Genomic DNA, 24,800 nt, shown 5'->3' with positions numbered 1-24,800 from the left:
TTAAATCACTCATAACACACAACTTTTAATAAAAAGGTACTAGAAGTACCTATTAAGAATGTTTATAATAACATATTTGAAGTGGTCTGGCTAAAGGGCAATCAAGGTATTAAAAAATTTTAATTTTGTATTGTAATGAATTAGTTTTTTCATATTATTTACAAGAATGAACAAATGATGTTTTCAAAATCTCACTTGTATATCAAATTTGGTTTTAAATCACTCATAACACACAACTTTTAATAAAAAGGTGACATACCTTATTATTAGGTAGATATGAAGAATGTCGATTGCCTCTGTCCGCCGATGTGCAAGTCCTAGTCCTAATTCTTATAGATTTGGTTTCTATCGAACTAATGGAAGTACCATTGAGAAGTAATTCTGAAATAACTACACCTATACTTTCTGAGCGAGGTTGTGGTTTCACTCCGTTGATTGTTATTTTCTCCCAACTTTCTAGAGCTAAAACACACATCAAAAATAATGTTAGTTTGGAATATATTAAACAAATATTAAATAAATATAAGTTTGAAAACTCCAGGGGGCACAAATCTATGATTGACTTTTATAATAGAAAAATCCACCCAAAGCAGATTCTAGATATTCGAACTTTAAACTCGGCAGACGTAGAAAGTGAACACAAACTAGTCCTAGCAAAAATAAGAATGAAAATAACACCAAAATATTTTATACAGAAAATCACCGAGGAAAAATTCAATATAGAATCACTGTGGAATGATTCTACAAGAGAAATTTTCCAAAGGAGGCTAGCACAGAATATAGCTAAAACAAATAGACGACATCGAAGATATAAACGCGAGCTGGGAGAAAATTAAAAAAAAAAACATTGAAGAGGCAGAAACAGAAGCTCTAGGAAAACGCAAAGTCATACTGAACAAAACAAACAACAATACACCATGGTTCAGAAAAGAAATAAAAGAGAAATGTAAAGAAAAGCGAGAGGCCTACATAAAGTATAAAACATCAAACACTCCAGAATCCAGAGACACCTATAGAAGAATACAAAATGAAACAAAGCAATTGGTAAGAAGAACAAAAAATAAACACTGGGAACACTTTACAAAAAGGATGGAAAGCGACTTCTACGGAACACAAAAACAAATATGGAGATTCATAAGAAACCAACGGAAAGAAATGGCAGAATTGAAGGAATACAATAACTTACCAGCAAAATAATGGGAAAGATACTTGACGGAACTGTTTAAAGGAAAAGAAAATAATAATCAAAACAATAACCTACCTGAATTAAGACACGAAATAGAGATCAGTTTTCAGGAAGTAGAGATAGCCATAAATTCACTCAAAAACAGAAAGTCGCCAGGACCAGCCGGAATAACCAACGAGCTTCTAAAATACGGAGGAGAAAGTATAACCCTAGAGATGACAAAACTTATACAAAAACTAATATTGCACTGCAAGATACCAGACACATGGAGAAACAGCATATTGATACCAATGTTCAAGAAAGGAGACAAAGAAGACCCCAACAATTATAGAGGTATAAATCTACTGAACACCGCACTTAAGCTAACCACAAAAGTCCTAACCAACAAAATCAATAAACTAACAACTATCAGATGAACAACAAGGATTCAGATCCGGAAGATCCTGCGTAGACGCCGTATTTGTACTAAGACAAATCACAGAAAAGGCCATTGAGTACAATAAACCAGCATATCTATGTTTTATAGACCTGACAAAGGCTTTCGATCGCATCCAAGTCGAAGACGTCTTACATTTACTCTATAGAAGAAACATACCAATCAATATTATACAAACCATCGAAAAAATCTATTTTCATAATAGAATACAGGCAAAGATAAATGGAAAATTAACGCAGTTTATACCAGTACAAAGCGGAGTCAGACAAGGTGACTCATTAAGCCCACTGCTCTTTAATATAATAATGAACGAAATAATAGATGCAGCACGTAAAGGTCATGGTTACAGAATGGGGAACAAAGAAATCCAAATATTATGTTATGCAGACGACGCCGCAATAACCGCCGAGACAGAAGACGATCTCCAAAGATTAACACACATCTTCAATACAACAGCCAAGAAATACAATATCAGCAGAAAAAACCAAATGTATGACAACATCTAAATTCCCACTACGATGTAAAATCGAAATTGATGGGAAAATAATAAAGCAGGAAGCAAGGTTTAGATATCTGGGAATAGATATAACCAGCTACGGAGATGTTGAAGAGGAAGTACGACAACAAATCTTAAAAGCAAGTAAAGCGCGGAATTCCTTAATGTTCCAATCTGGAAGAACAAACACCTAAGACAGATTGTATACCGGGTATACCGATCAAACTGTGTTTTTTTCTCAAAGTTCACCACACCCTGTGTAGACAAGGGCGGATCTGTTTTGAGGTGGATGTGAGAGGTGGCATTCGGATTTTTGCCGATAAAGTTAGGTCACAACTTCAATAATTATAATTGACATATACTGTTTCTCAAATAGGCTCGGAACATTAATAAAAAAATTAAAATATTTAAAAATTTCGAAAAACATCGATTTTTTTCTACTTTCATTGCTTATACCTTTAAAACGATTCATTTTGGGACAAAGTCGTATTGAAATAAAATAAATATAATTGAATTTTGTATGATATACGACTGGTTAAAAATGTTTTAAATTATTACCCTTTATGTAAAATAGCAATAAATACAAAATAAGGGAGCAAAATAAGCCTGTTTTTATTCAGTGTTTTTCAACCACTTTGGTTGAATTGTCCACCAAATTTCATTAAAATCTACTTAATATATTTTGCATAATAATTTTGCAATATAAATTTTTTTAAAAAAGTTCAAATTTTTTAAAAACTTTCTGAATAAAAAGTAAACCATTTAGAAGTTTGCTAATTTTTTTACATATAAAGAGGCACTCTACCTATCCAATACACTTCACGTAATTAAAATCGGATTATCTAAGCAGCCTCAGCACTGTTTTAAAGTTATAAACAATTCTTTGGCTTATATACAAATACAGTGAGAACGCTTGAGTCGGAATAAATTCATTTTCTCGAGAATGGGCAACTCTGAAGATAGATCCCGAAACAGGTCGATTTTTATTTTTTAAATTATAAATTTTTTGGCATATATCAAACTAGTGACGTCATCATCCGGGTGTGATGACCTAATCGATGATTTTTTTAAATTAGAATAGGGGTCGTGTGATAGGTCATTCGAAAGGATATTTAATTCTCTATTTCCTAATATAAACATTAACATAATTATTTATACAGGGTGCCCAATTTTTTTTTAATTAAGTTAATTGAGACAAAATGAAGAATATATATAATTTATTTAATTCGAAATAAATTTTACTGTTGTCCTAAAACAGAAAAAAAATGTGATTTCATAAATAACTATTGTTTTTCGCTTAATTCAATATTTGCCACCCACCAGCCTCTTAGCAGTTTTAACATTTAATTTAAGCAAAAATCAATGTTTATTTTTCAAATTAACATTTTTTCTGTTTTCTGACTGCAATAAAATGTATTTTGCAGTAAATAAATTACCTACATTCTTCTTTTTGTCTCAATTAATTTAATTCAAAAAAATTTGTAAAAATGTAAAAATAAAAATCGCCCTCTTTCGGAATTTATCTCCAAAGAAGCCCATTCTCGAGAAAATGAATTTATTCCAACTCAAACGTCCTCACTGTATTTGTTTATAAGCCAAAAAATTGTTTATAACTTTAAAACAGTGCTGAGGCTGCTTAAATAAGCCGATTTTATTTCTGTAAAGTGTATTAGATAGGTAGAGAGCCTCTTTATATGTGAAAAATTAGCAAACTTCTAAATGGTCTACTTTTTGTTCAGAAATTTTTTTTAAAATTGAACTTTTTTAAAAAAATTTAGAGTTCAAAATTATTATGCAAAATCTATAAGATCGATTTTAATGAAATTTGGTGGACGATTAAAGTATGTTGTAAGGATTTTCTAAGCGAATTACGAAGGTTCTAAGTGGTTGAAAAGCTTTGAATAAAAACAGACTTTTTTGCCCCCTTATTTTGTAATAGTAAGAACTTAACAGAAAGGATAATAATTTAAGACTTTTTTAACTAGTCGTATATCATACAAAATTCAATTATGTTTATTTTATTTCACTACGACTTTGCTCCAAAATGAATCGTATTAAAGTTACAAGCAAAGAAAGTAGAAAAAAATCGAAGTTTTTCGAAATTTTTAAATATTTTAATTTTTTATTAATGTTCCGGGCATATTTGAGAAGGAGCATATAGGGGAGTGCATTTAGATTTTCACTTCGGAAAAAATCAAACAAGATAAAACTTTTTGTAATTTCATTAAGAAATGTTTAATAAACAACATATTAAAAAGTTCTACTCGAGAAGTGGGTGCTTCATTTTTTATTAAACAAATGAACAGCGAAGTTAGATGTTTTTTTAAATAACTCCGAAAATATCATTTTTAGAAAAAAACTGACTTGACCATTGAAAAATTCAGAAAATTTTACAAAAAAAAACCTTATATAAAGATTTTTAAAATTAAATTTCTAGCTTCTGTAATTTTTTATTTATAACGCTAAAGTCACCCTTCTCACACACATTGGCGCACTGTAAACTAGCGTTGGAAGAAGTGCACGGTTGAGTTTTTTTAATGTAATTCTTTAACTGATGGACCAAAAGAAATATTACAAATTGGACATGAAAGAAGATGAAATAGGCTATCTTATGGTTGTAATAAAAAGAAATAAAATGTATAGACGTAAGTACGGTGTGGGCAAAAAGTGAGCCTTACATGAATTTTGTTCAAAAATGATTTAAAAATGTGTAACTAATACAATTTTACTTATAAAACTCTCAAATTTGCACAACTTACCTCTCAATCATCTGACTAAACGATGTTTCATTCAAAAAAAATTTCAAAAATTTAATTCAAATAATACGATGTCTCAAAAAATGTAATTTTTGAAAACTTCGTAGTTTTACAGAATTCCCACCACTTTAAGACGGTATTAGTCAAGTTTTAATAAATATAATAAAATTTTTTTGTTATTTTTTTAAAGCTTGGGATGTAATCTTTAAAAAACACTGAATTATTTTAATTTAAAAATGAAATAAACAATTTCTTTTTGAGAAAACTAAGAAAGATAACAAAAATGTAATACAAAAACCGAAAATTACCAGCTGAAAAAATGTATATACAGAGTCATCAAAACTTTTTTCTGTAAAAATTACCTAAAATACATTTAATAATATGCTTCAACAATAATAAATGTTCAACAAAAAATTTTTTTTAGCTCTTATACAATATGTCTGCGTAACTTGGAACCTATTGATAACTTTTTTAATATCAGTTTTACGAAAAAAAGTTATTCTTTATAAAATACTCTGCATCAAATATAGCATAAGATGCAACCATCAAATATCCAATTTTGTTAATTTTGTACGAGGTATGTCAAAAAATATGAATTTCACTCAGGAGTAAAGTACCTTTATATTTCACAATATCGAAAATGTTTATAAAGAAAAGTTATTTGGAAATAAAAACTATGTTTCAATATGTAATTATATCCTTCTAATCGAAAATTTGTTTTTTTTTTAAATATTCTTTCTAATGTTGTTCTGAAGCTATTTTCTTGTGGCATTTTTACAATTTTAACTATTTAGAATGGGAAATAAGCCACAATATTATTAAAAAATGATTTTTATTAACGTTTCGACGCCCAAATCGGGTGCCGTTGTCAAAATACAAAATACTATTAATATAAACAAAAATGTTGTTGCTTAGTAAAAAAAAATTCTTCTAATAATTTATTTAATTTGACTCATTTTATACATATTTATATTAACTCATACATATGTATCTGAATTGCCGATATAAATGAGTCAAATTAAATAAATTATTAGAAGAATTTTTTTACTAAGCAACAACATTTTTGTTTATATTAATAGTATTTTGTATTTTGACAACGGCACCCGATTTGGGCGTCGAAACGTTAATAAAAATCATTTTTTAATAATATTGTGGCTTATTTCCCATTCTAAATAGTTAAAATTCTTTCTAATACATTTTAATTTTTAATATCATTGTGAAAATTATTTGTTTATCTTTTTTTTTAAGAATGAAATTCCATATTTGTTTGATTGGATTCTACTTTTTTTCATTTAAATATCCGCCATTTTAGATCCCCCATTTTGAAATTTAAATTTTTAATCTTTAATTCAGATTCAACAACCTGTTAAAAATAAAGAGAATAAATGTTTTAGAAAAATGTTCTTTCTTATGTTTTTTTTTTAAATCCGCATCTTGGATCCGCCATTATAATGTTAACATTTAAGTTAGGCTTATCAAAGCTCTCAAAAATAAATATATGTAGAAATAAATACATTTTGTAAAGAAATTATGATTTTACAACTATTTTTTAAGTTATCCGCCATTTTGGATCTGCCATTTTATAATTTAAATTATCCAGATTTGATTCAGGTTCAGCAACCTCTCAAAAATATCCACATATATGTAAACAAACTCGTTTTATAAAAAAAATCGGATTTTACAACTACTTTTTAAGGATTTTTAGGAAAAAAGCCGCCATTTTGAATCCGCCATTTTGAATTTGCAAATTGTAATGTCAGATTCGGGTTCAGCATAATCAAAACTACAATAAAAACATTTTTTATCAAAATAAAATATTGAATTCACCCATATTCTTAACATTATTTATACAAAACAATTGTTATTGTTTAAACAATTAATAAACAATTAGCGGCGGAATTTGTGAGTAGAACTTTTTACTTTAACATATTTATAAACTAACAAAAAAAGTTTTAGAAAAATATAACCTTGTTTGATTTTTTCCGAAACATTATATCTTTTCGTTCTAATTGCACTCCCCTAATAAGTCAATTATTATTACTGAAGTTGTCACCTAACTTTATCTGCAAAAATCAGAATGCCACCTCGCACATCCAAAAATATACGATTGTTACAGATCCGCCGTCGTCTAGTGGAATATTCTAGCATTTATAAAATACTGAAATTAAAACCCAAATATAGCCTCGGATTTTCTTAACATTTTGATTTTTGATTCAATCGCTTATTTTGGATATTAAAAAAGTTAGGTACTTTAACAACTAGCCATGTTTTTTATCAATACAGGGTAAATACGGCAAACTTAAAGGGGTAATTCTGCATGAAAAAGAAATGACAGTTTGATTTATAAACGGTCCGCAACTATTTTTGTATAAATCGTAAAAATCACACTTTGTTTGGTACACCCGGTATACGATGACAATTTACCTGTCTAGCAACAATATTATTACAGCGATATTGTTAAAGAATGAGGCTATAACATATTAAAAAAATCACTGAACGGACACCAGGTTTAGGAAATTCGAGATTATAAAAAATGACCCATTTTTAAGGTGCTGCTTTAATTTCTTGGAGTAGTGTGTATCATACTTTTGTTTTTCATATGTATATTCCACAGAAACAAAATTTTGATACTCTGTATTCGAGTACAAAATCTACCGTTCTACATCAATTCCTCCACTTCTTTTAAAATCCCAGCAATATATCTTTCGAATCGTCAGCAATTTCGTATCATCCCGCAAAGTCGAAAGGAAATAACCATAAACGACCTAAAGCTCGGCCTTCGTGAGAACGCGCAATCATCTCACAATTTCTTGATGTTTCTCTATGACTTCGTTATGATGGCGAAAATGTTCGGGGTGGGATGTCTATACTGCGAAAAAGTGATGGAATGGTGTTCATAAAAGTTATATATTGCTTTATGTTTAAATTTATGTTTGCTAGCACAACTTGCTTAATATATAAAGATGAAGTTTGGCTGAATGTTTCTTTTAAAATAAATGAAGAGAACTCAAAAAAGGCCAGGCAGGGTATAATTTTTAATAAATGCGACAAATGATATTATTAATTGATGGAAGTTCATTTTATTTAACAATAAGACACTGAAAACGTTTGTTTTCTATACTTCCACAAAATTTATTACAACTATGTGACTACAGCTGTTTCGGCAGAGTGCCTTTCTCAAGTGATTTAGATTACTATGAGTTTGCCTTTTTAAAGTCTTTAACTGAAGAGGTTGAGGAGTGGGGAGCTGTTTTTCTCGAGTTGGTCAGTCAGAATTATATCTGTAGTTTTCAATTTATTAATTTCCATAGATTCTAATAAAGATAGCTTAAGGCCTTTATTTTGAATATGCAAAATTTGAAACTCTTCATTAAAAAATTGATTATGACCTAGAAGGTGAAGTGCGTATGTAGAAGTGTCTGTTTCCCTATTGTTGAAAGCCCTTTTGTGTTCTGCTATCCGTTTGTCAAAGGTTCTGCCAGTTTGACCGATGTAAGTTTTCGGACAGTCACCACAAATTAGTTTGTAAATGCCACTCTGTAGTTGTTTTCTTCCTCGGCTCTTATTGTTCTTAATATATTTGCTTAAGTTGTTGTTAGTTCTGAAAGCTGGTGTTATTTCTTTCTTTTTTATGTATCTGGCTATTTTTGTTGTTATCTTGCCAATATATGTGATATAGCAGAAGGTACTGAGTTATAGAGAAGTACCATCCACCACCACAGAAAGAACTCAATACCTTCTGCTCTATCACATATACTGGCAAGCTAACAACAAAAATAGCCAGATACATAAAAAAGAAAGAAATAACACCAGCTTTCAGAACTAACAACAACTTAAGCAAATATATTAAGAACAATATGAGTCAAAAGAGAAAGCAACTACAGAGTGGTGTTTACAAACTAACTTGTGGTGACTGTCCGAAACCTTACATCGGTCAAACTGGCAGAACCTTTGACAAACGGATAGCAGAACACAAAAGGGCTTTCAACAATAGGAAAAAAGACACTTCTACATACGCACTTCACCTTCTAGATCATAATCATTCTTTTAATGAACAGTTTCAAATTCTGCATATTTAAAATAAAGGCCTTAAGTTATCTTTATTAGAATCTATGGAAATTAATAAATTGAAAAATACAGATATAATTCTGAATGACCAACTCCAGACAAACAGCTCCCCACTCCTCAACCTCTTCAGTTAAAAACTTTAAAAAGGCAAACCCATAGTAAACTAAATCACTTGAGAAAGACACTCTGCCGAAACAGCTGTAGTCACATAGTTATAATACATTTTGTGGAAGTATAGAAAACAAACGTTTTCTATACTTTTCTATACTTTTCTATACGTTTTCTAAACGTTTTATATACTTTTCAAATTGTATTCCAGAGAAAGCTATAAGCCTTATTAAAGCGCCAGAGAAAAAAAGTAACCTTTGACGAATGCGAGTGAAGTTAGCCGCTTTGGTTTTTGTCTCAACGAAAAGGTTTCTTCTGATTTAGTGAAAAATTTCAGGCGGAAACAATTACTTTTCGATGAGTAACATTGAACTTAATTATTCGACGAAGAGGAAGAAATAGCCCTTTCCCACAAAATTTGTGATTTACGATCCTTGGGCTCGGACCGAACCCTCGATTTACGACCGGTGTGGGCTCTCTTATCGTTTGTCGGTAAATTAACAAAGTTCGAAGGAAGTCAAGAACTAACTAACTAAGAAGTAAGTCAGAACTTACCCTGGAACTGATATCGGTTCGGATCATAATCCAGTAGTATCTATCTGTGTTAGAAGCTAAACCAAAGAAAATGAGAAAAACGATCATACCAGCGTTAAGACTTAAGCCAGCTTAAAAGTGAACACCTACGACAAATAGTGCGAGAAAAAATAAACACCAGCCTCAGTGTAGCAGAAAGTCAAATCCGCAGAACAGACAAAATAGATGAAAAACTTAGTATATAAACACTATAATAAGAACGATGGGAAAGAAACGCCTAACCAAATCTGCAAAGAAACATAAAGTGTGGATGACACCAGACATACTAGAGCTAATGGATGAAAGACGTAAAATGAAGAATAATGCCGAAAAATACAGATAGGTTGATAAGAGCATAAAGCAAGAATAAAGAAGGACAGAGAATCATGGATTAAAGAACAATGTGTAGAAATGGAACACTATGAAAGAAAGTATGACACATTCAATATACAAAAAAAAGTAAAAGAAATTACAGGAACCCAAAGAAGACATCAAATAAGTTTGCTTAAGATCAAAGACGGAAATATTATTATAGATTTAACAGAGAAAATTAATAGATGGAGTGAATACATAAGAGAATTGTTTGAGGACAACAGAAATAACATTGTCCAGGTAAATGGCGAAACGGAACCTGAAATCCTAAAATGTGAAGTAGAAATGGCACTTAGAAATTCCAAAATTGGAAAGGCAAATGGACCTGACGAGGTTCCTACTGAATTGCTAAAGCTCTTGAATGATGAATCAATAGGTATAATATTACACTTATTTAACACAGTATACAATACTGGTATTGTACCTCTGGAGTAGCTGTTGTCTACATCCGTTACACTGCCAAAGTTATTCAATGCAAAAGAATGTTCAGAACATCGAACAATTTATTAGTGAGCCATCTACTAAAGATATGTCTAAACACCCCTTTCTAAAAATTCCACAACCGAGTTTATCGAAAGTTGGAGTCGGATATTATTAGTAATATACAGATGGGGTTCAGAAAAGGACTAGGTAGTCGAGAAGCTTTCTTCGGTTTGAATATTCTTACACAAAGATGCCTAGACGTTAATCAAGAAGTACATGTTTTATCGATTTGAAAAAGCGTTTGACAGAGTACGCCACGATAAGCTAAGAGACATTCTTGATAGAAAAGACATAGATAATAAAGATCTGAGAATAATTCTTAATTTATATTGGAATCACCCAATCATCATTGGAATTTATATACAACCACCCACATATACGTGGTATAGTCATATCATGCTTTGAGGTATATTTTGTTTAAATTTCACCCATCGCCAGGGTATAATATATAACACGCCAATGTAAGACTTTTGGTCGGCGTTTTAAGGGTTTTAACCCATGTATTTTTGGTGGCTTAGCATGTAGAGCTTGCTTAGGACACTGATGATGCTCTCTTTAGAGCGAAAACGTTCTGTCTTTTAATGTAGCCCTTTATTCGGGTTTTAAATAAATATACCTTTTACACAGAAGATTTTCTTCAATTTTTGTAATTAATGGTATACAGCCAGTTACAGGAAATTTTCCTTATGGACCTTTATAAAAGGTATATTTGTTAAAATCCCTATACAGGGCTACATCAAAGACATAACTAGTTTTCGATCGGTTGACCGATCATCATCAGTGTAATCTTAGAATCTACATGCTAACCACCAAAGTAAAAATATTTGGGTATAAACCCTTTATAATTGATCCGTCATAGGAACATATGAAGAAGATGTGATTTATAACTTGGATGTATAAAATATCCAATGTTATACGCCCGAGGTACCAATGAGCTCAATCTGACAAGTTCACATCATGGCTGTATGGAAGCAAGTCAGAGCAAGCCTTGCTTTCATACAGCCATGATGTGAACTTGTCAGATTGAGCTCATTGGTACCTCGGGCGTATAACATTGGATATTTTATACATCCATGTTATAAATCACATCTTCTTCATATGTTCCTATGGCGGATCAATTGTAAAGGGTTTAAATCCAAATATTTTTACTTTGGTGGTTAGCATGTAGATTCTAAGATTACACTGATGATGATCGGTCAACCGATCGAAAACTAGTTATATCTTTGATGCAGCCCTGTATAGGGGTTTTAACAAATATACCTTTTATAAAGGATTTTATGTATTTTATATTTCTCTTCGCGACGCGAATAGCGCCGCGCCACATTCGATGGGATTCCGGCTTTAGACTAAGTATGTTTCGTTTTGTGTTGTTTGAATTTATATTATTAGTAATTACATGAAAAAAGATTATTCACTTACCAAAACTAAATTTCCACAAATCGTTGCTAGCTTGTCCGTTCCTCTCTCCCCCGAACACCAGCATATGAGCCGACGGAAGCCTGCACGCCGCGTGGCTGTGCAACGGTCCAGGATTTATCTTGCTCTTGACACAATGCCACGTCCGCGATGGAATGTCCCACTTCCAGAGGTCCGACCTCTCTTGAAGGTCGGTCATTCCCCCGTATATCCACATCGCTTCTCCTTGAAGGATGGCAGAGTGTTTGTGCCGGGGCGGAGGGGTTTCGGAGCCTTTTCCGATCGTCGAGATCAAGTGCCAGGATTCTGTGTCTGTAAAAAATGGAAAGGGAGGATGATCAATAAAAGAGAGAAACGGAAATGGAGTGGAATCATTTTTTATTTCTTCTTTGATGTACGGGGTGCCGTCAGGCTTAAGGATACTGATTACTCACATAAATATAAGTATAGGGCCATTTATATAAAAAAACTATATACAAGGTGATTCATTAAGAATGTCTAATCTCTGAGTTGTATATTGTAGACTTCAAAATATTAAGATTTAACCCCAATCACTTATATAACGTGACTTCTTACTTTGTTACACGGTGTTTTATTTAAAAATTTAAAAACTATTATTTGTATCAAGTATTTTAAAACTATTTGACATACTCTTGCCATACTTGGCAGAAAGGTAGGTAATGTACATCCTACTAAACTGTGATAAATAACTATTTCTAGCTACTACCAGAGGCGTACGACAGGGAACAGTGAATGGTTGACCCTTCTCAAATTCTACGCCACTGGAGGAATTGCTATTTTATTATTTTATTTTATTATATTATAGTATTATCCAATACTATCTATGTAAATAATATACTCTTCACTCGTAACGATGAACTCATTAGTTTTCGAGATATTTAAAGTTAAACATGTAACAGCACAGATATTTTGATTAATATATTGTGCCGCTTAATTTTTAATTTCAAATATCTCAAAAAATAAAGATTTTATCAACAAGAATGAAGAGTATATAATAATTCATTATTAACGACAAAATTATTAGTTTTCGAGATATTTGAAGTTAAAAATTAAGCGGCACGATATACTACCCAATCAAAATAACATGTTTAATTTCAAATATCTCGAACACTAATGACTTTAACGTTACGAATAAAAAGTGTATTATTTACATAGAAAGTATTGGAGAATGGAGAATCGAAATATTGTGCTAAAATGGTAACTCCGCTAGTGGCGTAGAATTTGGGAATGGTCAACCATTCACTGTCCCCTATCGTACGCCTCTGGTAGTAGCCAGAAACGTTTATTTATCATAACTTAGTAGGGTGAACAATACCTAAACTTTCTGCCAAGTATGACAATCAGGGCTAGATTTACATATGGGCTGAATGGGCTATAGTCCAAGGCGACAGAATTCAGGGGGCGGCAAATTTTGGTTAAAAAGTAAAAAATGGCGGGGGATAGGCCGGCAAATTGTGGATAGCCCAGGGGCGGCAAATCTTCAAATCCGCCTCTGATGACAAGGATAGACTCAAATAGTTTTAAAGTAATGGGTACAAATAGTTTTTAAATTTTTAAATAAAACATTCTGTAACTCAGTAGAGTTTGTCATGGTAGGGGAGCCCAAGCGGGGATTTTTGCAGTTACTCGAGCACGTCAGATTATTACATGGGGAGAAACCTTGTACCCTGAAAACGTAACTCTACCATATATTGGCTCTTAATGCAGGGGGGTTCGTTAAGGGGGGGGGCGAAAAAAATCTATCCTTAGAAAAACTCGAAATCGTCATATTAAGATAAGGTAAGTTAGGTACATGCAAAAGAGTATATATTTCAAAAATCTCACAATTTGAGCGGGGCGTAAGGAAATGGGTGAGTCCCAAAGTTTTATAAGAAAAAAGCGAATAATTCGCGAAATGAATGACAAATCGAAAAACTAAAAAATACGCACTCAATATTTTTCACAAATCTATCGAATGATACCAAACACGACTTCTCGCGGAGAGGGGTGGGGGGTAAATTTAATTTTTAAATAAGAATCCCGCGATACTTCGCGAAATAAACATCAGATCGAAAAACTGAAAATACACGTATTCAATATTTTTGAAAAATCTATCAAATGGCACCAAACACCCACGAAGGTGGGGTGGGGGGTTATTTTAAAATCTTAAATGGGAGCCCCAATTTTTTATTGAAGATTTGGATTCCTTACGTAAAAATAAGTAACTTTTATTCGAGACATTTTTTCGAATTATGGATAGATGGCTCTATAGTCTAAAAAAGCGATTGTTGGAAATGGAAAATTAAATTAAAAATGGAAAGTTCCCACTAAAGTGAAAAACTTTACTTAACTTTTTTTGGTTTTAGGACCTACTCTTCACAACCCAATGGGTCCCCAAAGCGCTCGAGTGACTGCACAGTTAGCATACTTTGCTCTCCTTCCATCAGTAGGGTAACTTAGTGGAGTAGAAAAACAACAATAGAACTCTTCAGAGCCGCTAAAGACGAAGTAAAATAGGTCGCAATAATCGCCAATGGCCTTAAAGGATGAGGCACACGAAGAAGAAGACAATTCATTATAGACTACTTCACTTAAGTTTCACACTTACATTTCTTTTATTTTACTTTGCGCACCTCCCTCGTAGATTATTTAAAAAAATGTATGTATGCAAATAACTGCATTAGCTATTTAAATAATAAATGCCAAAGATCAAATCAATAACAAATATTTTAATTAAATAATTCAATTTAGCAAATAACTGACTCGTTCTATATTTTGTTTGTCCTGAAAATAACAAAACGGAATAAGTAATTTTTTTCAAACAGCAGGTAGGTATCGAATGTTTGCTATAATATTTGTTTTATGTGTTCGATACTAGAGGTGGAGGAAACCCTGAAGGAAATTTTCAATAGGAACAATGGTCGCTATCTACTCTGCTGTTGAGGTGTTGAGGCACCTTCAATTATTTTGACTTTATATTATAATAAAGGGTTGTCTACAGCTAGTTCCGTCAGCCAGGACTTCCATTTTTTACGATCTTCGCAGTCTCCGTCTTCCAATCCTTTCTTTGGCATGGCCTTGTCGACTTTATTCTTCCATGATCTTCTCGGTCGTCCGCTCTTTCTTGTTCCTCTTGGGCTTCATTCTGTAACCTTGTTTATCCATGTACTGTGTCATCGTGTCCTAATTTAACTAATAGGTTGCTCAGGTTTTTTCGCAGTCTAGAATATTCCATTTTCGCTACCCTCCTTGTAACTATGTGTAAAAGGAGATCCAGTAGTGCCTTCAATATGAGTGAATGCGTATGCTTAACCACTTTTCACTCGGCCTAGAAGGCCTATTGTGGCTCATTCATAGGTTAAAGTTGTTCTTTCAGCTTAGCTATTTTAACAAAATACATTATGGCCTTTGGTGACGTCCTTAGAAGTCCTTTAAGGTCGGTAAAGGGTTTTTAGAAATTATATTTACGTTGCATTGTATCTGGCAATATTTCCAACGGTGGATGATTGTTTCCTTTCGTCCTGTTTCCTAATGTCTATTCTGCTATCAGTCTTCTGTATGCTGGACTTCCAATTTAAGGATTGTGCCTTCGCCTCCTTCTCCATCGATATTATGAAATCTATTGAGGCAAGTATGAGCTCCATGGAGATAATTGGGATATTCAACTGTTAGTGTGCCCCTCAGAGTCGCTGTAAATCGAAAGCATTTTTTGAGGATTTTACTGTTTGCTAACATACCAATCACATTTGGACACATGTGATTAGTTTTTACCAAAATTAGGGGCTTGGGTTTTTATTTCATCATCATCAATGGTGCTACAGCCCTATGAAAGAGCCTCGACCTTCCCAAGTCTATTACGCCAGTCAGTCCTATCCACTGCCAACCGTTGCCAGTTTGCTGCGCCTATTTTTCTCCCATCCTCATCTACACCATCTTTCCATCTAAGTTTTGGCCTACCCCTATTTCTACTTCCCACAGGTTGTGACATAAGGATTCTTCTAGGAGGGTTGTTATGCTGTGATCTTGCTAGATGTCCTGCATATCTTAGTCGTCCTATTCTTATAAGAGATACTACCTACGTCTTTTCCACCAAATATATGTTTATATCTGTGGTATACCTCGTAGTTGTACCTCCTCCTCCAAATACCATTTTCACAGATGCCACCGAATATGCCTCTCAGGATCCTTCGTTCAAATATAAGCAGAAGGTTTTCATCTGCCTTGGAGATGGTCCATGTCTCCGATCCATATGTCAACACTGGTTGTATAAGGGTTTTGTATATGGTTATTTTTGTTTTTTGGCTTAAGTTTCTGCTTCTCATATGTCTACTCAGTCCAAAATAGCATTTGTTCGCTAGGATTATCCTTCGCTTGATTTCTTCTGTCATGACGTTTTCCTTGGTGATCAGGGAGCCTAAGTATGTGAATTTGTCCACCACTTCAAAGGTAGAGTTATCAACAGAGAATTGGTGACCGATGTTTATGGCTCTATTGTTGGGTGTTGATGCCACCATCTTAGTTTTCTCCTCGTTTACTGTCAGGCCCATATTTTTTGAGGCATTTGAGAAGGTGGTATACATTTCTTCTAGTTTGCGTGTTGTGCGGGCAACTAGGTCCACGTCATCGGCATATGCCAAAATTTGGGATGATTTATTAAAAACATTTCCTCTGTTGTCTATTCGGGCATCTCTGACCGCCTTCTCCAGAGCTATGTTGAAGAGGAGACACGCCAGCGCATCTCCCTGTCGCAGCCCAATATTCGTTTCAAACGCCTGTGATTGTTCGCCCTGTATTTCGACTTTGCAAACGACTTTACGCATTGTAGCCTTAACCAATCTTATCAGTTTGTCAGGGATGTGGAATTCATCCATGGCTTCATACAATTTATTTCTTAGGACACTATCATAGGCCGATTTAAAATCTACGAAAAGATGGTATGTGTCGATATTAAATTCATTGGTTTTTTCCAGTATTTGTCTTAGCACAAAGATCTGGTCTGTTGTTGATCGACCAGGCCTAAAACCACTTTGATATTCTCCAAGAAGCTCCTCTAAATATGCACTTGGCGACCATATAAGATGCTCGAAAATATTTTGTAAGCTGTATTAAGGAGGGTTATTCCCCTATAGTTTCTACATTCCAACTTTTTATTTACTTATTTTAATAATACAGTAACTGGTATTTTTCAGTTAAAAAGATAATATTGAACAAAGTAAGTTATCAATCGAAGTAGCACAGAAAACGACAATAAATATCGTTCCCATAACACCAGATTGACAACAGGAGGAATACTTTCTTTCTTTGGTTACAACCTCCCGAGATTTTCAAAAATTATAAATCATACAGGATGCCGAGGAAATTAAGATGAGAGAATTTTTAAATAATTTACAACCCATCTGATCAGCGTGGTAAAAGTTCCAACAAGAAAGATTCCTTAGTACTTAACAAAAGAGTAAATGAATTAAAATGTATAAACATTTTCAATTTATTTGGCACACGAAAATGCAGCAGCTGCATAATACTCTGGTTAAATCGGAGAGTGCAGGAAGAGTCTATACCGGTTTCGGAGGTTTTTCCTCCTCATCAGTATGTCATAAATAAGCGTGTGGTTACTGCCTTCTAGGTCCCAATTAATTAAAACTCTCTTCTTGGTTCAAATACGTTATATTTACATTTAACTCCATCAACGATTAACCATAATAAATTGTTTACATATCACAGTAACGACCTACCATTATATTACTACTACAAATAATAATGATGATATCATATCATCGGGCATTCACTTATATATACAGTGCGGTGGAATAAGTGTTGCCCCCCCTGTTAACTTGTTTATTTTAAGACTATAAGCAAAACGCTCGGACAGGTCGATTTTTAAACTAACCATAGTATATTATAGCATCAACTTTTCGAACTTTACGCGATCCCTCTTCAGGTGACAGGCATAACTTTGATTTTTTTAAATTGTAAAGTACATCATGTGACACCTCATTTAACAGCTTTTAAAATACTTATTTCAAAAATGTATAATACTTTAATCCTTTTTGAGATCGCAGGCCCAAAATTTTGGTCGAACTCTTTTTAAACGCATTTATTTTTTTCGAATTCTGAGAAAACTAATAAGTATTTTTGAAAAATTTAAACGCAGAATGAAAGATAAGATTATTACCCAGGGCTGACAGTCTCTTAGAATAAACAAAAAGTTTCTTTTGAATGATATATTTGAAATTAAAAATCACACTAAATTTTCTCTTTTTTCCACCACTGTGACTTATTAAAATAAACATTATAGGAGTTCTCAGGGACTTTGGACCATCGAGAATACTGTAATATTTCATTCTGCGTTTAAATTTTTCAAAAATATTTATTGGTTTTTTCAGGATTCGAAAAAAATTATTGCATTTAGAAAGAATTCGACCGAAATTTTTCGCCTACGCTCTCAAACAGGATTAAAGTATTATACATTTTTGAACTCAGCATTTTAAGAGATTTTAAATGAGGTGTCACATGATGTACTTTCCTATTTAAAAAAATCAAAGTTATGGCTGTCACCTGAAGAGGGATCGCGTAAAGTTCGAAACGTTGATGCTATAATATACTATGGTTAGTTTAAAAATCGGTCTATCCGAGCGTTTTGCTTATGTTCTTAAAATAAACAAGTTAACAGGGGGGGGCAACACTTATTCCACCGCACTGTATATAGAATGAACTGTTGCGATCTCACGCGCCAGGCTTGGTCAAGGGCCGGCAATTAATGATATGCTTTACTTTCAATCAAACATCTTTTGTACAGGGTGATATTATAATACCACAAGTAGGCCCATATCCTCTTCTCTCCCAATTTCCCCAGGCATCATACTTTGTAAAAATAAAGTAAGTTATCAGTCGAAGTAGCACAGAAAACGACAATAAATATCGTTCCCATACCACCAGATTGACAACAGGTGGAATACATTCTTTGGTTACAACCTCCCGAGATTTTCAAAAATTATAAATCATCCAGGATGCCGAGGAAATTAAGATGAGAGAATTTTTAAATAATTCACAAGCCATCTGCCCAGCGTGGTAAAAGTTCCAACAAAAAAGATTCCTTAGTACTCAACAAAAAAATAAATGAATTAAAATGTATAAACATTTTTAATTTCTTTGCAACACGAAAATTCAGCAGCTGCATAATATTCTGGTTAAATCGGAGAGTGCAGGAAGAGTCTATACCGATTTCGGAGGTTTTTTCCTCCTCATCAGTAGTCCTATATCCTTTTCTCTCCGATTTCCCCAGGAATCATACTTTAGGCCTTTCCGGGCACAAAAATTCTCTCATCTTAATTTCCTCGGCAATCTGTATGATTTATAATTTTTGAAACTCGGGAGGTTGTAACCAAAGAAAGTATTCCGCCTGTTGTCAATCTGGTGCTATTGGAACTTTCGTTTTCTGTGCTACTTCGATTGATAACTTACTTTGTTTTTCGGTAGATGGCTCTAGTTTATCCGTGACATTTCGTTCTTTGCAATTCGGAAAGGCCCAAAGTATGATGCCTGGGGAAATCGGAGAGAAGAAGATGTGGGACTACTGATGAGGAGGAAAAGACCTCCGAAACCGGTATAGACTCTTCCTGCAATCTCCGATTTAACCAGAGTATCATGCAGCTGCTGCATTTTCGTGTTGCAAAGAAATTGAAAATGCTTATACAGATAATATTAATTTTTATGGAAAAAATCAGATATTGATTTATTTATTGCTCTGTTCGATTATTGAGTTTTATGAATTTCAGTTACAATGGTATGGACACTGAAAGAGAGAACACTGTCAACGCTGAGAGAAACGGAAATGGATATTTGAAGAAGAGCAGCAGGATGATCTAGAAGACAAAGGATCACCAACGAACGCATTAGAGTAATAATGGGAATCAAACGAAAAATCACGAATGACTTAACGACAAAACAACTTACCTGGTTCGAACATATACAAAGAATGGATGAACAACGAACCCCAAAGGAAATATTAAAATGGCAACCAGAAGTAAAGAGAAAACGAGGAAAACCTCGGATAACGTTATAAACCGATATGCAGTACTAGTAGCAGTTACAAAAAACTGAATCATGGAAAATAAATATTTCCCCGACTCTACTCAATACACACTTCACTTCATCAACTAGTGCTACGTTTGCATGAATGCATACAAATTAAAATCCATTAGCTGGAAATTCTATAGAGCTCGCAACTCGCAGATACAATCAACAAAGGGTTAGGTAATTTTGTTTGCGAATGCAGTTTTTGGAGTTAGTACAATGTTAAATAAAGTCCCCGGTAGTTGGCTGTGTACGACAGTAGTTATAAAACTTTACATTGAAGTGAAAACTGAAAACTATTACCTTTTAACGTACTTTTCAGTGGTCCAAAAATATGACAATCACAAGGAGATAAATCGGGACGAAAAGGTGGATGCCCTAATATCTCCCACTTCTTTCGTTTTAGATTTTCTTTATTGCTTTGGCAAAATAAGGCCGAGTATTGTCGTGCAGAAGAATGACACCATGTGAGAGTTTCCCTGGACGTTTCCGTTTTATTGCTTGATGGAGCTTGTTCAACGTTTCGTTATATAGGTTTGCATTGATATCCACTTTAGGTTCTGTAAACTCAAAGAGCAAAGATCCTTATTAGTTGAAAAAAAATGTTAATATTACCTTGCCTCTAAAAGGTTAAACTTCTTTGGTGGCGGAAAATTTGCGAGTTTCCCTTTAATGGAAGACAGCTTATTGAATGGTTCAAAATATTGACATACAGGTTTGTTGTTAGCAATAAAACTAATTACCGTTTTGCCTGTATTCCCTGAGATGTTGCAAAGATAACCCCATTCCCAAGCTTTTTTTATTGAGTTCGCAGATACAATCAACAAAGGGTTAGGTAATTTTGTTTGCAAAAGCAGCTTTTGAGTGGAGTAGACTGTTAGATATTTATAGTACAATGCTTAACAGTGAGAGGATTCTCGGGAGTTGGAAGTCTTACATGGTAGTTAAAAAATTTTACATTAAAGTGAAAACTTGTTGTAGTTGGTATAAAACGAGGCTTGTTCAATTGAAACACGTCTTTGGTCTTTTTCAGTGGTCCAAAAATGTGAAAATCACGAGGAAATAAATCGGGACTACAAGGTGGATGCTCTAATTATAATATCTTCCATTTGTTAGTGAAATACTTGATAAAACTTACCGAAATGGTACGCCCACAGTTCATTGGTAGATCCTCTCAGGTCTTGATATCCGCCGTAGATTAGCATGGATCCATGAGTTACTAAAGCTGTATGGCCTCTTCTGCCTTTGGGGGTAGCAACACCTAGATATAAAAAAAGTGTTAATGATAATCAACGCTAATATGTATCTACTGAATTATTAATAAAAAAACTGGAAATAAAATTAAAAAATCCAAAATAAACTTCATTCCTCCATGAACTACTAGATCTGCCTCTTTTTCTTCTCCTCGTGGGATTCCAATCTGTTACCTTCGATATCTACCTATTCTTATCTATTCTTCTAATGTGCCCATGCCAATTTGGTTTTTTCTTTTATATCTTCACAGAGTATAATACATATTTATGTTGAACAGCTGGGGTTATACATCCATAGGGGGTATGTACATCCCTGTTGGACCCTACGTTTGATTTTTGATATCATCGGGTTCACCTGCTGATATTCATCGTCAACTGTACGGATAGACGATGTTTTATTCCAAAAAAGATTGCTAATAATTCTTAGAATACAGGTATTCCAATATTTGTTAATATCTCTAGCATCTTGTCGTGCTTTACTGTATCGAACGCTTTATAGTAATCAATGAAGCAAGCATAGATATGGCAATTCACGTCTCTACATTGTTGAAATAGCACTTGTATGCTAAAGAGAGTCTCTCTCTGGTATTATGGTGTAATTTTTCTTACATAATATACAGGATGCTATTTGAATTGAATAAACAGTGTATTCATAATCATTTAATTGTAAATAAAAAGAAAACTGAATGTATTAGATAACGATGTATCTTTTGCTATATGAATTTTGTATTAATATTTTTATATGATTGCCTAAATCGCGTATTAGTTCGGAAAACTAATTTTCTATACCTTTCTTGGTCTTCTTCTTCTTCCAGCTGTTAAGCTTGATATCGTACACCCAGAGCGGCGTTTCAGTTCCTGCTGAGAATCCCACTTCCCCGCCAAAAACGTAGATGCATTCCTTGAAGGCCACAGCAGTGTGCTCCTGCAAGCATGGCAATTTATCACCCACCGGCTTTATTTGCTGCCACTTTCCAGTAACTGTAACAAAAAGGGAAGTTTAACGTTTCAAATAGAATTATTTTCTGCCGAGGGTGAGCGGAAAAGCGCAAAACAAACAAAATACGATACAGTAGACACACTTACGGAAATCGTTTTTTTTTCGTATTCCGATTTTTTTACATACGACCAAACCCAGTAATGAAAAAATAAGAAGAGCATACTATAGGCAAATCAAAATAAGCGGTACGCTACCTGGTGGACATAGGAGTAACTAAAGATATTGACATTGTCCTTCCATTTTGCTTTGAGATTTTGTGTTTTTATAAAAATATTTACGCCTTAAAAGTAATTTGATAAGTATGAGTCGTTCAAATCGGTATTCTTCCGTTCCTCCTGGGAAAAGAAAAACTCAAATGTTACTTTCCACGCTTTCCCCCAAACTGGGGACAAATATCTTGTACGGATAGAAGGAAAATTGAGAAGTAAAGTTTAAATCGGCAGGAAGCTTGGCAATTCAAACTGAAAATTGGTAAGCCAATTACAAAAAATATGAACGTATGTTCACTGCATTTTACCGATGTTTTTCGTTACAGTTTTTCGATTTCTTTCTAACGCATTAATTTGGAAGTGACAGAAAAAAAGTACTTTCGTGATTACAGTCATTTCTAACATTTATTCTAGCTGTTGATAGATGGCGCTATATTCGAACAAAAAATGATTTACGAATTATATATATACGACTATAATCTGTATAAGATTTATAAATATATAGAAAGATAAATTTATAAGACTATACAAATCAAAGAAAATACCATTTTATCAATGCAATAAACACAATTGATTTGTTTTTATACCAAATTGCAAATAAAAGGTTTATACTGCAATACCCTTTTCATATTTGGCTGATTACGATTCTAACAACTGTCGCTGTCAGATTTAACTAAAATGTCAAGTTATAAATGTGTATTATCACGGACTTACCTTTTTTTCTCTCACTTGTGACGCACTGAAAACGGGTCCAACGTTACTACCTGAATAAACCAGATATAATTTTAATTTTTTGGAAATTATGAATACAAAGTTGTTCGTCTACTTGAAAAATATTCTATTAAGCGGTATTATTTTATTAAAACGTATTTCTATAAATGTATAAATTTATTAAGGAGTAAATGAAAGCCTTTCGAAACCTCAAATTTCTACTCCTATAACCGGTACTCTAATAAGCGTGTTCGACTGTATAACACAAACAATACTAGGTATTAAAACTTATTGTGCTTTGGCGCTGCATTCTTATTTTCGGCTGCCTATTAACAACCCGATGCACATAGTTTTGCTTTATTTACTCCTACTTCTAGTCCCCATTTACTTATAAGCCTGGATCCCGCGTACCAAAAAAAATTTATTAATAGCAAGCTGAAAATTTGTTAATAAATGGTATCTAGTTGGACAAACTTTGAAGTATAGGAACACTAGAACAGGGGAAGTTTTAATTGTGGAACGTGATTTTAATTGCGTAACGTGTCATCCTGTCAAGTTTATGATTGTAAAAACTAGCAGGTTCTTTTTAAGTTTATTCCATGGCAAACTTTATATAGTATATGAAAAAATGTTTGTCCGACAAATATGTTGGGCATTTTGATAAGTCCAACACGTAGAACATGTCAAATGACAGGAATCCTGTTCGTTAGTAATAGCAGTCTGATTTTTTCATGAGAGTTTAACGAAAGGGTAACAAATCAATTGGAAGTTTGGTCCGACAAAATATATGTGACGGTTTCGTATTCTGACTATCCCTGTTCCAGTGTTCCCGTACATCGAAGTTTGTCCGACTAGATTCCGTTAAGCTATTAACAAATTTTCAGCTTGCTATTAATAAATTAGTCAGATTAGTTAAATTAAATTAGTTATTTTTAAAGAGACTGTCGCATACGAGTTACTGATTGCTAGGAAATTAGAAATTACCAATCAAAAATTACATGTATCCATCAATAACGTCCCTGTCATTGTTTATCTCCTAATTACCAGTCTTTCCCTTTCAGCGATCATCCCAGAATTCCCATATTCGGAAAATCCCCCACACTGATCCACCTAAATTCGCTTTTCCTGACAAAATACCAAAAGTCGACAAAGTGAGGGCATTCCTGGACGGCTATTGTCCTGAATTGGTTGGGGGAGCTTGACAGGGGCCATATGCGGAAAGGAGATGTGGTCTGAATGAATTATGAGACATGCAACGAGGGATTCCATTTAATTTTCTAAACATGTAGAGCATGAAATGGGCGGCGAGGGGTAGTAATAGTAGATTAATGATAAGTAGGTACTTGCTAAATAGTTCGTATGTAGTTTAGTGCTGTGGTATAAACGAGACATTAGAAAATAAAGAAAAAAGAAGATAATCAAACTGCACAAAAAGAATCACTAATTTCTTTTATTATTTGAAATGCTGGGCGAGAAGTTTGTTATGCCTATTAATCACCCTTGTCTCATTTTTTATATCTTCTATCAAAATTTTTTGTTAAATAGATTGTGAAAGGTTTTCTATAATGGTTTCATTTATTAAATTGTATTGTACAATACCTATAACGCTGGAATTGAGGGGCTTGAGGTGAGTTTCTGAGAATAAATTAAGAGACAATAT

The 24,800-nt window shown here is 33.4% G+C and overlaps 1 protein-coding gene across 4 annotated transcripts in view; it reads right to left on the bottom strand.

The window, feature by feature from the left end:
* The window catches only part of LOC114326088 (uncharacterized), a 113,122-nt gene that overhangs the window by 32,549 nt on the left and 55,773 nt on the right, over positions 1-24,800 (bottom strand). For all 4 annotated transcript variants that reach the window (XM_050662427.1, XM_050662426.1, XM_050662424.1 and 1 more), the window contains 4 exons: positions 22,010-22,201; positions 21,106-21,228; positions 11,898-12,206; positions 260-462 (listed from right to left, as the gene is read on the bottom strand). In XM_050662427.1, the coding sequence (XP_050518384.1) occupies positions 260-462; positions 11,898-12,206; positions 21,106-21,228; positions 22,010-22,201 (827 nt within the window). The remainder of the gene's footprint in view (positions 1-259; positions 463-11,897; positions 12,207-21,105; positions 21,229-22,009; positions 22,202-24,800) is intronic.

This window comes from Diabrotica virgifera, chromosome 9 (assembly GCF_917563875.1).
Source record: "Diabrotica virgifera virgifera chromosome 9, PGI_DIABVI_V3a".
NCBI classification, from domain to species: Eukaryota; Metazoa; Arthropoda; class Insecta; order Coleoptera; family Chrysomelidae; genus Diabrotica; species Diabrotica virgifera.
Note: the sequence above shows the minus strand (reverse complement) of the source record. Positions and strands in the feature narration are given on the sequence as shown.